The sequence below is a fragment of the Moschus berezovskii genome, chromosome 17, assembly GCF_049115385.1.
Source record: "Moschus berezovskii isolate FMDL1 chromosome 17, NW_MosBer_1.0, whole genome shotgun sequence".
Classification (NCBI taxonomy): Eukaryota; Metazoa; Chordata; class Mammalia; order Artiodactyla; family Moschidae; genus Moschus; species Moschus berezovskii.
The window spans coordinates 8,517,422-8,530,902 of record NC_142476.1 but is presented as its reverse complement, the minus strand read 5'-3'; the positions used below and the strand labels follow the sequence as shown (position 1 = coordinate 8,530,902).

At 40.8% G+C, this 13,481-nt stretch overlaps 1 protein-coding gene across 2 annotated transcripts in view; it reads left to right on the top strand.

Annotated features, from left to right (window-relative positions):
- CFH (complement factor H) overlaps positions 1-11,416 on the top strand; it is a 146,662-nt gene extending 135,246 nt beyond the window's left edge. For both annotated transcript variants that reach the window (XM_055419936.2, XM_055419935.2), the window contains 2 exons: positions 10,415-10,597; positions 11,005-11,416. In XM_055419936.2, coding sequence (XP_055275911.1) covers positions 10,415-10,597; positions 11,005-11,213 — 392 coding nt within the window. In that variant the 3' untranslated portion in view covers positions 11,214-11,416. The remainder of the gene's footprint in view (positions 1-10,414; positions 10,598-11,004) is intronic.
- Positions 11,417-13,481: the final 2,065 nt, after the last annotated feature.

Here is a 13,481-nt window from a genome sequence, read left to right as displayed (position 1 = left end):
AAGAGTTTGAGTAGAATAGGTGTTAGCTCTTCACTAAATTTTTGGTAGAATTCAGCTGTGAAGCCGTCTGGACCTGGGCTTTTGTTTGCTGGAAGCTTTCCGATTACTTCCTCTAGTTCCGTGCTTGTGATGGGTCTGTTCAGATTTTCTATTTCTTCCTGGTTCAGTTTTGGCAAGGTGTACTTTTCTAGGAATTTGTCCATTTCTTCCAAGTTATTCATTTTATTGCCATATAATTGCTGATAGTATTCTCTAATAATCCTTTGTATTTCTGTGTTGTCAGTTGTGATTTCTCCCTTTTCATTTCTAATTTTATTGATTTGGTTCTTCTCCCTTTGTTTCTTGATGAGTCTGGCTAGTGGTTTGTCAATTTTATTTACCTTCTCAAAGAACCAGCTTTTGGCTTTGTTGATTTTTGCTATGGTCTCTTTTGTTTCTTTTGCATTTATCTCTGCCCTAATTTTTATGATTTCTTTCCTTCTGCTAACCCTGGGGTTCTCCATTTCTTCCTTTACTAGTTTCTTTAGATGTAGAGTTAGGTTATTTATTTGACTTTTTTCTTGTTTCTTGAGGTGTGCCTGTATTGCTATGAACTTGCCCCTTAGCACTGCTTTTACAGTGTCCCAGAGGTTTTGGGTTGTTGTGTTTTCATTTTCATTCATTTCTATGCATATTTTAATTTCTCTTTTGATTTCTTCTATGATTTGTTCGTTATTCAGCAGTGTGTTGTTCAGCCTCCATATGTTGGCATTTTTAATAGTTTTTCTCCTGTAATTGAGATCTAATCTTACTGCATTGTGGTCAGAAAAGATGCTTGGAATGATTTCAATTTTTTTGAATTTACCAAGGCTAGATTTATGGCCCAGGATGTGATCTATCCTGGAAAAGGTTCCGTGTGCACTTGAGAAAAAGGTGAAATTCATTGTTTTGGGGTGAAATGTCCTATAGATATCTATTAGGTCTAACTGGTCTATTGTATCATTTAAAGTTTGTGTTTCCTTGTTAATTTTCTGTTTAGTTGATCTATCCATAGATGTAAGTGTTGTATTAAAGTCTCCCACTATTACTGTGTTATTGTTAATTTCCCCTTTCATAATTGTTAGTAATTGTCTTACATATTGCGGTGCTCCTATGTTGGGTGCATAAATATTTATAATTGTTATATCTTCTTCTTGGATTGATCCTTTGATCATTATGTAGTTTCCTTCTTTGTCTCTTTTCACAGCCTTTGTTTTAAAGTCTATTTTATCTGATATGAGTATTGCTACTCCTGCTTTCTTTTGGTCTCTGTTTGTATGGACTATCTTTTTCCAGCCCTTCGCTTTCAGTCTGTATGTGTCCCTCGTTTTGAGGTGGGTCTCCTGTAGACAACATATATGGGGGTCTTGTTTTTGTATCCATTCAGCCAGCCTTCATCTTTTGGTTGGGGCATTCAACCCATTTATGTTTAAGGTGATTATTGATAAGTATGATCCCGTTGCCATTTTCTTTATTGTTTTGGGTTCGAGTTTATATACCCTTTCTGTGTTTCCAGTCTAGAGAAGATCCTTTAGTATTTGTTGAAGAGCTGGTTTGGTGATGCTGAATTCTCTCAGCTTTTGCTTGTCTGTAAAGCTTTTGATTTCTCCTTCATATTTGAATGAGATCCTTGCTGGGTACAGTAGTCTGGGCTGTAGGTTATTTTCTTTCATCACTTTAAGTATGTCTTGCCATTCCCTCCTGGCCTGAAGAGTTTCTGTTGAAAGATCAGCTGTTATCCTTATGGGGATCCCCTTGTGTGTTATTTGTTGTTTTTCCCTTGCTGCTTTTAATATTTTTTCTTTGTGTTTGATCTTTGTTAATTTGATTAATATGTGCCCTGGGGTATTTCGCCTTGGGTTTATCCTGTTAGGGACTCTCTGTGTTTCTTGGACTTGGGTGATTATTTCCTTCCCCATTTTAGGGAAATTTTTAACTATTATCTCCTCGAGTATTCTCTCATGGTCTTTCTTTTTGTCTTCTTCTTCTGGGACTCCTATGATTCGAATGTTGGGGCGTTTAATATTGTCCTATATGTCTCTAATATTGTCCTCATTTTTTAAAATTCTTTTTTCTTTTTCCGACTCTGTTTCATTTATTTCTACAATTCTATCTTCTAGCTCGCTTATCCTGTCTTCTGCCTCCGTTATTCTACTGTTTGTGCCCTCGAGAGTGTTTCTGATCTCGTCTATTGTATTATTCATTGTATATTGACTCTTTTTTATTTCCTCTAATTCTTTATTGAACATTTCTTCCATCTTCTCCATCCTTTTCTCCAGTTTATTTATCTGTAACTCCATTTTGCTTTCCAGATTTTGAATCATTTTCACAATTAATATTTGAAATTCTTTATCGGGTAGGTTCCCTATATCTTCCTCTTTTGTCTGTGTTGGTGGGCATTTATCCTGTTCCTTTACTTGTTGGGCATTTCTCTGCCTCTTCATCTTGCTTATATTGCTGTGTTCGGGTGGCCTTTCTGTCTTCTGACAGTCTGTGAAGTTCTCTTTATTATGTAGTTACCTCGTTGTGTGTGGAGTTGGATGGGTGACTTGTCAAGGTTCCCTGGTTAGGGAAGCTTGAGTAGATGTTCTGGTGGGTCGAACTGGATTTCTTCTCTCTGGAGTGCAGTGAAGTGTCCAGTAATGAGTTTGAGATGTCCGTGGGTTTGGGGTGGCTTTGGGCAGCCTGTATATTGAAGCTCAGTGCTATTCTCCTGTGTTGCTGGATAGCTTGCGTAGTATGTCTTTCACTGAAACTTGTTGACCTGGTTTGGTGGTGCCTGGTTTCAGTGTATGTATGGAGGCCTTTGATGAGTACCCATCAATTAATGTTCTCTGGAACCGGAGATCTCTGGTGTTCTCAGGATTTGGCCTTAAGCCTCTGCCTCTGGTTTTTAGTCTTATTCTTGCAGGAGGCTCAAGGCTTCTCCCTCTTCTGTTTTCTGGTCTCCTCAGTGTCTAACTCCCGTCCTGACACCAGGATGCGGTGGTGGACACTTTTTTTTTTTTTTCCCCAGGCTCTCTTATTCAGTCCTGCTGTAGGGAGGGAGGAACAACTAACAAATATCCCTGGCGTCTGTGGGGAGTGCTCGCGGTGTCTTGGCTACACTGGGAATGCTCCTGCTCAAGGCGTGTGTGCTTTCCCTGTTTATGCTGCTTAGGCTTTAGTTTGCTCTGCTGCAAGCTGTCCGCGGCTGGTGCTGGGTTGCATGCACTTCCCAGGTCTGAGCGGCTCAGGTTCAGGTCCTCGGGTACTCGACAAAGGCGCAGACTTGGTTGGGCCTGCGTTTTGTGCCTTCCCCGGTCCTAGCAGCTCAGGTGACCAGGCGTTTGGCGAGCACAGTCGCTGCGACTTATCGCCTTCCCGGTCCCTGCCGCTAGGTTTTCTGGGGGTACAACCGGCGCAGTTTCTCAGGTGGATATTGACCGGCCCGAACCCAAGAAGTCCTGGCCAGCAAGGAAGCCTGCCTGCACCTTGGCAAGGGAAGCCTCTCTGGGGCCGTGGCTGCCCCAGCCCTGGCGCTGGCTGCCCTCCCCGCCCGCGTCGGCGGGGGCTGGGGGCTGGGGCGCCCAAGCCCGGTTCTTCCTCCAAGCGCGGGCACCGGCTCTCCCTCTAAGCGTGGGCGCCAGTTCTCGCTCTAAGCGCTGCCGCCGGTTCTCCCTCCAAGCGCGCAGCCGTTCTCCCTCTAAGCGCAGCCGCTGGGTCTCCCTCCAAGCGCGGGCGCCGGGTCTCCCTCCAAGCGTGGGCGCCGGCTCTCCCTCCACACGCGGGCGCCGGCTCTCCCTCTAAGCGCGGGCGCCGGCTCTCCCTCTAAGCGCCGGCGCCGGTTCTCCCTCCAAGCGCGCAGCCGTTCTCCCTCTAAGGGCAACCGCCGGCTCTCCCTCTAAGCGCCGCCGGTTCTCCCTCTAAGCGCTGCTGCCGGTGCCTCCCTGCCCAGCCCTCGCCTGCTAGTGAGGGGCGCGGGCGTCTGCGCCACTTCTCCGCTGAGAGTTTCCTCTGGGCACTTAGTCTGTGAGTTTTAATTATTTATGTCTTTTGTCTCCCAGTTTTGCGGCCCTCTGAGGTTCCACTCATCAGTGTTTCCAGGTGTTTGGAAACTTCTCTCTCTCTCTCTCTTTTATTTTTTTTAAGCCTCCCTTCCCGGGAGGGAGCTCCGTCCCTCCCTCTTTTGTCTCTTTTTTTATCTTTTTATCTATTTCCTACCTCCTTTCGATGACTATGGGCTGCTTTTCTGAGTGCCTGATGTCCTCTGCTGGTATTCAGAAGTTTTTTTGTGGGATTTACTCAGCGTTCAAATGTTCTTTTGTTGATTTTGTTGGGGGGAAAGTGGCCACCCTGTCCTATTCCTTCGCCATCTTCCCGTCGAGCCTATTTTTAAAAAATAATTTTGGAGTGTATTTCCTATACAATATAGTGAAAGAGGAGAGTGAAAATGTTGGCTTGAAGCTCAACACTCAGAAAACAAAGATCATGGCATCTGATCCCATCACTTCATGGGAAATAGATTGGGAAACAGTGGAAACAGTGTCAGACTTTACTTTTTTGGGCTCCAAAATGACTGCAGATGGTGATTGCAGCCATGAAATTAAAAGACGCTTACTCCTTGGAAGGAAAGTTATGACCAACCTAGATAGCATATTAAAAAGCAGAGACATTACTTTGCCAACCAAGGTCTGTCTAGTCAAGGCTATGGTTTTTCCCGTGGTCATGTATGGATGTGAGAGTTGGACTGTGAAGAAAGCTGATCACCGAAGAATTGATGGTTTTGAGCTGTGGTGCTGGAGAAGACTCTTGAGAGTCCCTTGGACTGCAAGGAGATCCAACCAGTCCATTCTAAAGGAGATCAGTCCTGGGTGTTCATTGGAAGGACTGATGCTGAAGCTGAAACTGCAATACTTTGGCCACCTCATGCGACGAGTTGACTCATTGGAAAAGAGTCTGATGCTAGGAGGGATTGAGGGTGGGAGGAGATGGGGACGACAGAGAATGAGATGGCTGGATGTTATCACCGACTCGATGGACATGAGTTTGAGTGAACTCCAGGAGTTGGTGATGGACAGCGGGGCCTGGCATGCTGTGATTCATGGGGTTGCAAAGAGTCAGATATGACTGAGCGACTGAACTGAACTGAACTGATACAATATAGTGTCAGTCACTGTACATCAAAGTGAATCAGCTACACATATACACATATCCCCGTTCTTTTGTATGTCTTTTCCATTTAGGCCATCAGAAAATGATGGCACAGGGAACTCAGCCATTATTATTTTTTTTTATCTCTTATTCTTTATTTTCAACTTCATGTTCAACAGTTCTTTGAAGGTCCCACAGGTCCTTGAAGGTTTGTGAATTTTCAGTCTATTTTCAAAGTTAGTTAATATTCAAGCTTATTGATCCTTCTGCCATCTGCAATATATTGTGTAGCCATGTGGTTTTCTAATAATCTATTTTCTAGTTCTATCAATTGTACTGAATTTTTAAAAACCATCATCCAGTGATTTCCATATCTGTGTCATCTCAGTGTTGTCTTCTGTTGATTGTTTTTTCTCTTTTGAAGTTTACCTGGTCTTTGGTCTGATAAATGATTTTCAACTGTATTCAGACACTTGAGCTTTTATATCTTGAGAGTAAGAATGTTATTGGATTCCTTCATTAATCAGGTCTCCATTACTGCCATGTAGGGTTCAAGCCTAAGGTTCCCACCTGGCCTCCTCTGACACCAGGAGAAAGGGCAGAGGTTCCTTGTTCACTCATTATGTGGGTGGAAATGTGGGCTGCTTACTGAAACCCTGTAGATCAAGGCATGGAAAGGATGGTCTGAGGTTTCTGCCATCGTGTTTCTAGACTAAATCAATTCAGTTCAGTTGCTCAGTCATGTTTGACTCTTTGCAACCCCATGGACTGCAGCTCGCCAGGTTTCTCCGACCATCACCTACTCCCAGAGCTTAACTTAACTTACATCCATCAAGTCAGTGATGCCATCCTACCACCTCATCCTCTGTCTTCCCCTTATCATTCCTCCTTCAATCTTTCCCAGCATCAGGGTTTTCTCCAAAGAGTCAGTTCTTTTCATCCGGTGGCCAAAGTATTGGAGCTTCAGCTTCATCATCAACACTTCCAATGAATATTCAGGACTGATTTCCTTTAGGATTGACTGGTTTGATCTCCTTGCAGTCCAAGGGACTCTCAAGAATCCTCTCCAACACCACAGTTAAAAAGCATCAATTTTTCGATGCTTACCTTTCTTTATAGTCCAATTCTCACATCTATACATGACGACTGCAAAAATCATAGCTTTCACTAGATGGAATTTTGTTGGCAAACTAATGTCTCTACGTTTTAATGTGCTGTTAGGTAGGCCATAGCTTTTCTTCCAAAGAGCAAGTGTCTTTTAATTTCATGGCTGCAGCCACCATCTGCAGTGAATTTGGAGCCTCCAAAATAAAATTCTGTCACTGTTTCCATTGTTTCACCATCTATTTGCTATGAAGTGATGGAACCAGATGCCATGACCTTAGTTCTCTGAGTGTTGATTTTTAAGCTAACTTTTTCACTCTCCTCTTTCACTTTCATCAGGAGACTCTTTAGTTATTCTTCACTTTCTGCCATAAGGGTGGTGTTATCTGCATATCTGAGGTTGTTGATATTTCTCCTGACAATATTGATTCCAGCTTATGCTTCATCCAGCTTGGAATTTCGCATGATGTACTCTGCACATAAGTTAAGGAAGAAGGTGATAGTATACAGCCTTGATATACTCGTTTCCTGATCTGGGGCCTGTTTGTTTTTCCTTGTCTTATTCTAATTGTATGCAGGCTTCTTGACCTGCATACAGATTTCTCAGGAGGCAGGTCAGGTATCACCATCTATTTAATTTCCATAGTTTGTTGTGATCCACACAGTCAAAGCCTTTGCCTCTGCCTTTTCTATATCCAACTTAAACATCAGGAATTTCATGGGTCACGTGATGTTGAAGCCTAGTTTGGACAAGTTTGAGCATTACTTTATCAGTGTGTGAGATGAATGCAACTGTACCGTAGTGGAACATTCTTTGGGATTGGAATGAAAACTGACATTTTGCAGACTGTGGTCACTGCTGAATTTGCTGGCATATTGAGTGCGGCACTTAAAGAGCATCATGTTTTAGGATTTGAAATAGCTCAACTGGAATACCATCACCTCCACTAGCTATGTTCGCCGTGATGCTTCCTAAGGACTACTTGACTTTGTAGTCTAGGATGTCTGGCTCTAGATGAGTGATCACAACTTCGTGGTTATCTGGGTCATGAAGATCTTTTTTGTATAGCTCCTCTGTGTGGCAACCCACTCCAGTATTTTTGCCTGGAAAATCCCATGAATGGAGGAGCGTGGTAGGCTACAGACCATGGGGTTGGAAAGAGTCGGACACGACTGAGTGACTTCACTTGGTCACTTCACTTGGTCTGTCTATTCTTGCCACCTCTTCTTAATATCTCCTACCTCTGTTAGGTCCATACCATTTTTGTCCTTTATAGTGCCCATCGTCGCATGAAACGCCTTTGGTATCTCTAATTTCTTGTAGAGATCTCTAGTCTTTCCCATTCTATTGTTTTCCTCAATTTCTTTGCACTGATCACTGAGGAAGGCTTTCTTATCTCTCCTTGCTATTCTTTGGAACTCTGCATTCAAATGGTTTTATCTTTCCTTTTCTCCTTTGCCTTTAGCATCTCTGCTTTTCTCAGCTATTTTTAACACCTCCTGAGGCAACCATTTTGCCTCTTTACCTTTCTTTTTATTTGGGATGGTTTTGATCCCTTCCTCCTGTACAAAGTCAGGAAGCACTGCCCATAGTTGTTCAGGCATTCTGTCTTATCAGATCTAATCTCTTGAATCTGTTGATCTCTTCCACTCTAATCATAAGGGATTTGACTTAGGTCATGTCTGAATGGTCTAGTGGTTTTCACATCTTACTTGAATTTAAGTATGAATTTGGCAACAAGGAGTTCATGACCTGAGTAACAGTCAGCTCCCAGTCTTGTTTTTACTGACTGTATAGAGCTTCTCTATCTTTGGCTACAAAGAATATAATCAATCTGATTTTGGTATTGACCATCTGGTGATGTCCATGTGTAGAGTTTTCACTTGTGTTGTTGAAAGAAGGTGTTTGCTATGACCAGTTTGTTCTCTTGGCAAAACTCTTATAACCCTTTGCCCTGCTTCATTTTGTACTCTAATGCCAAATTTGCCTGTTACTCCAGGTATCTCTTGACTTCCCACTATTGCATTCCAGTCCCCTATAATGAAAAGGACTTCTTTTTGCGTGTTAGTTAGAAGTCCTTGTATGTCTTCAGAAAAACATTCCACTTCAGCTTCTTCAGCATTACTGTTCAGGGCATAGACCTGGATTACTTGTCAGTGGTTTGGCTTGGAAATGAACAGCAATCATTCTGTCATTTTTGAGATTGCATCCTAGCACTGCATTTCAGACTGTTCTGTTGACTCTCATGGCTACTCCATCTCTTCTTAGGGATTCTTGCTCACAGTAGTAGATATACTGGTCATCTGAGTCAAACTCACCCATTCAAGTCCATTTTAGTTTGCTGATTTTTAAAATGCTGATCGTAACATCTTACCATCTCCTGTTTGACCACTTCCAATTTGCCTTGATTCATGGACCTAACATTCCACGTCCCTATGCAATAGTGCTCTTTACAGCATCAGACTTTACTTCCATCACCAGTCACACCCACAACTGAGTGTTGTTTTTGCTTTTTCTCTGTCTCTTCATTCTTCCTGGAATTATCTCTCCACTGATCTCCTGCACCTCCCGACTTGGGGAGTTCATCTTTCAGTGTCCTATCTTTTTGTCTTTTCATACTGCTCATGGGGTTCTCAAGGCAAAAATACTGAAGTGGTTTGCCATTCCCTTCTCCAGTGGACCACATTTTGTCAGCATTCTCCCCCATGACCTGTCCAACTTGAAGGCCCTATATGGCATTGCTCAGAGTTTCATGGAGTAATACCAGGCTGTTGTCCATGTGATCAGATTGGTTAGTTTTCTGTGATTGTGGTTTTCATTCTGTCTGCCCTCTGATGGATGAGGATAAGAGGCTTATGGAAGCTTCCTGATGAGAGAGACTGACTCAAGGGGAAGTTGGGTCTTGGTCTGATGGAAGGGGCCATGCTCAGTAAATCTTTAGTCCAATTGTCTGTTTATGGGTGGGGTCCTGTTCCCTCCCTGTTCTTTGACCTGTGGTCAAACATTGGTGGAGATACTGGTGACCTCCTTCAAAAGGTCTTATGCACTGCTGCTCTCAATGCCCCAAACCTGCAGCAGGCCACCACCAACCTATGCCTCTGTTGAAGACTCCTGGACACTGATGGGCAAGACTCTGTAGGTCTCTTGTGGGATCACTGGTTCTTTCTCCTGGGTCCTGTTGTGCACAAGGTTTTGTCTGTGCCCTCTGAGAGTCTGTTTCTGCAGTCCTGTGTAAGTTTTGGCGGCTCTGTGGTGGGATTAATTGCAGCCTCCTCCAGGAGGGCTTATGAATACCCAGGTCTACTGCACCCAGAGCCCCTGCCCCTGTAGCAGTGCACTGCTCACCGTACATCTGCAGGAGACACTCAGGCACAATTCTGGCTTCGTCTCTGTGGGGTCTCTGGGTCTTAGTACACACAAGGACTTAGTGTGTACACTTCGTGTAGTATTTCTAGACTAAGTCAGTATTGTGAAAATTGTTTGTGTCTTGCTAGGCTACTCTTTCCTGGGCCTTTTCTTAAAGAGATCAACTGCTTCCTGAGACTTTTTTTCTTTCTGAACTTGTATTATTTCTGGGTTGCAGTCTCAGGGGCCCATTCAGGATACATAGAAGGCAAAATAAAAACTCCAAGGACTCTCTTCAATGTAACTCTTTGAATCCCAAGGTCCCTAAGCAGATTGACTTACTACTTGTTTCACAGTCTCCTGTATTGGTTTTTAAATATATGTTCAGGACCTTTACTTGGCAGAAGGATTGCTTAGCAGATGTTATAAGCACAAATAATTTTACCTCATCTTGTCCAGAAATGGAAGCCAAAATTTCCTTTCACAGACACTGCAACATGTTGTATAAAAGGGTAAAAATTATTTTTTTATCTTAGCTATCCATCTTTCCAGCATACATTCTGAAAGAAAACATGTTTGAACATCAGGACACTGCAAAGCAGACATATTTGTTAAAGTACTATATGTGCTTCCATGGTGGTAAAATAAGGTCTTAAAATGTGCATTTCTGTTTAAGTGATTAAAATTCCTTCAACAAATCATTTCTGTCATGAGAAATCATAATTTTTGAAATGACATATTTGGCTGCAAATTATTTTATTTATTTAAAACTTTAAGGGTTCTTTGAATAAAGCAAACACCATTATTTTTTAGACTCTCAAGGAAAATGTGGGCCTCCTCCACCAATAGACAATGGAGACATTACCTCACTCCTGCAGTCGGTATATCCTTCAGGAATGATTGTTGAGTACCAGTGTCAGGACTACTATGAACTTCGGGGAAATAGAAAAGTAGTGTGTCGGAATGGAGAGTGGTCAGAACTACCAAAGTGCTTAGGTAAAAGTTTTAAACTTCTCTTGGATCCTGGGATAATTCTTGTACTTAGCATGAAGTTCAACTCTTTATAATAGGGTTTTTATGGATTAAATAACAACCGTTCTGTTGCATGCTTGACCACCAAGTATTAATATCTGTATATAGAAAAAAGTTAGAAAATTTCATGTGCAAGCAACAATGGCTCCTTTATGAAAGCTCTTCATAAGATAACTGACATTATGAATCTTTCATTATAACACTTAATGACTACACTAAACAAAGTATCTCATTCATTATAGATTTTCAATGTATTGGTTTGGAAAATGTTTGAGGAAGAATTTTTGGACCAAAGTTTTTGAAACCCTGAAATTCTGTAGAAAGTATTTGCATATTACTCAAAGGTTCATGTTTATTTTCTCTAACTTTAGAGGCATGTGTAATTTCAGAAGAAGCAATGAAAAACCATCACATACAGTTAAGATGGAAACACGATAGAAAACTTTACTCTAGAACGGAAGATAATATTGAATTTATGTGTCAACGTGGTTATCGTCGAGTGACACCACATCATACATTTCGAACAACTTGTCGGGAAGGAAAGGTTGTGTATCCTCGATGTGAACCAATCATTGGCTAAATGCAGTTGTAAAATTGAAATATGTACATGTATTCAGATTTCTCCTTATCAATTCAATTCTGTTTATTTTATCAAGTATTTTTTAACTCATCTTGAATCGTAAATTTGATTTGTGTTAAATATTATGGGGACAATGTAATTGAGAGATGAGAGACCAATGAATCACTTCTTAAAAGTACCTCATTAAACTTGGCAAATCAAAATGTTATGTGTCCTGTTCTTGAAACAAAAGCAAGAAATTAAATTCAATCACTTCTAAGACTCCTTCCATCCATCAGTTTCCTAACTTTCTTAAAGCTTTCTCCATTACTTCTGAGGGTTTCTGAAGCTCGGTTTTAGAATACATGGGGAAAAAGGTGTAGAAAGAAATGGAAAATATTCAAAATATTGATAGTATCACTTAATAAACATATTAAAGCAAAGTATCTCATACTTATGTCAGCAATTAAATATCAGTAGTTTACCTTACTTTTGCTCATCTATAAATAGATGAATAAACCAAAATTGATGAAACACATAACATATTCAGTAAAGTTCAGTCACTCAGTCATGTCCGACTCTTTGCGACCGCATACACTGCAGCACTCCAGGCCTCCCTGTCCATCAGCAACTCCCATAGTTTACTCAAACATATGTCCATTAAGTCAGAGATGTCATCCAACCATCTCATCCTCTGTCATCCCCTTCTTTCTCCTTCAACTTTCCCAGCATCAGGGTCTTTTCAAATGAGTCATCTCTTCACATCAGGTGGCCTATATATTGGAGTTTCAACTTCAGCAATAGTCCTCCCAATGAACATTCAGGACAGATTTCCTTTAGGCTGGACTGGTTGGATCTCATAATATTTTATAAGATGCTTATCAAAGTACACATTCAAATAAAGAACAATGAGAATCACATTGCATAACTACTATAACATGGCATGTAAGTGATTAAAAACTTCGACATTAAATATAAACACACACATATAAAGACACTCTGCTTTAAATACTGAATAACTATTTATAGAAAAATATTGGCAAGAAATGTAAGAAAATATTTAGTATAGCTAGAGTTAATTTTACAGATAATAGGTGTAAAATGTGTTTAAATTCTTTTTACTTACATGAATTCTTGAATTTTTCTGTCTTTAACTTTGAACCACAAAATATTTTCTACAATAAAGAAATATGCAAAGTGACACAACATGAGCTTTGGAGATCCATTTGGTAATGAATGCCAGGTCTAGTACCGTTTTCCTGATTTTTCTGGTACAGTGTTTTAGAAACCTTCACAACCAGTCTAGAAGTTGATTTTTATGTTCATACATTTAAAACAGCATATTAAGCTTCAATTAGTTAACTATAAACGCTTTACATTTCTAAATATCATAAAAATTTTATTATTAAAACAGAGATAAAGTTAATTAAACTAAAATATTTAAGGTGATATCTTATTACTTTGTACTGTGTCAAGTCAAGTGACCTTCTTAGTCTCAGAAGCATGGCCATCACCATTGGTGCTAATTGATTTAAATCTGAATTGCTAGTAACAGCTGGTTTTCTCACCCTTAAATGAAATTGTTACAGTTGTCAAGTTATCTTTGCTGTTCAGTTCAGTCGCTCAGTTGTGACCGACTCGTTGTGACCCCATGAATCACAGCACGCCAGGCCTCTCTATCCATCACCAACTCCCGGAGGTCACTCAAAACTCATGTCCATGGAGTTGGTGATGCCATCCAGCCATCTCATTCTCTGTCGTCCCCGTCTCCTCCTGCCCCCAATCCCTCCCAGCATCAGAGTCTTTTCCAGTGAGTCAACTCTTCGCTGTAAATGTTAACATTTTTGTAGATATTATTTCTCCAAAATTTTCAACTAATGGTTGTAGAATCTATTTATGACCCGAGGCTGCAAGCAGTTATTTCACTGTTGTCTAGAAAATGGTGATTTTTAAAGATCAGTTCTATCATTTTTCTGCATTTATTGTCATTCTGTGTAAAGATGAGTGTTAATTTACAGACTCTGTTCATTATCAACTTTCACCTAAAAATTTTTAGCAGATAGTTAAAATAATTTGTTTTTAAATATTTTTTAATTGACTTATAGTTGATTTACAACAGTTTCCGGTGTATAACACAGAGATCCACAATTTTTAAAGATTATGCTGCATTTAGAGTTATTGAAAAATATTGGTTATACTTCCTGTGTTGTATGGTATGTCCTTGGAGCTTCTTTATTTTATACATAATAATTAGTACCTCTTAACCAAATATGCCTCGGAGAAGGCAAT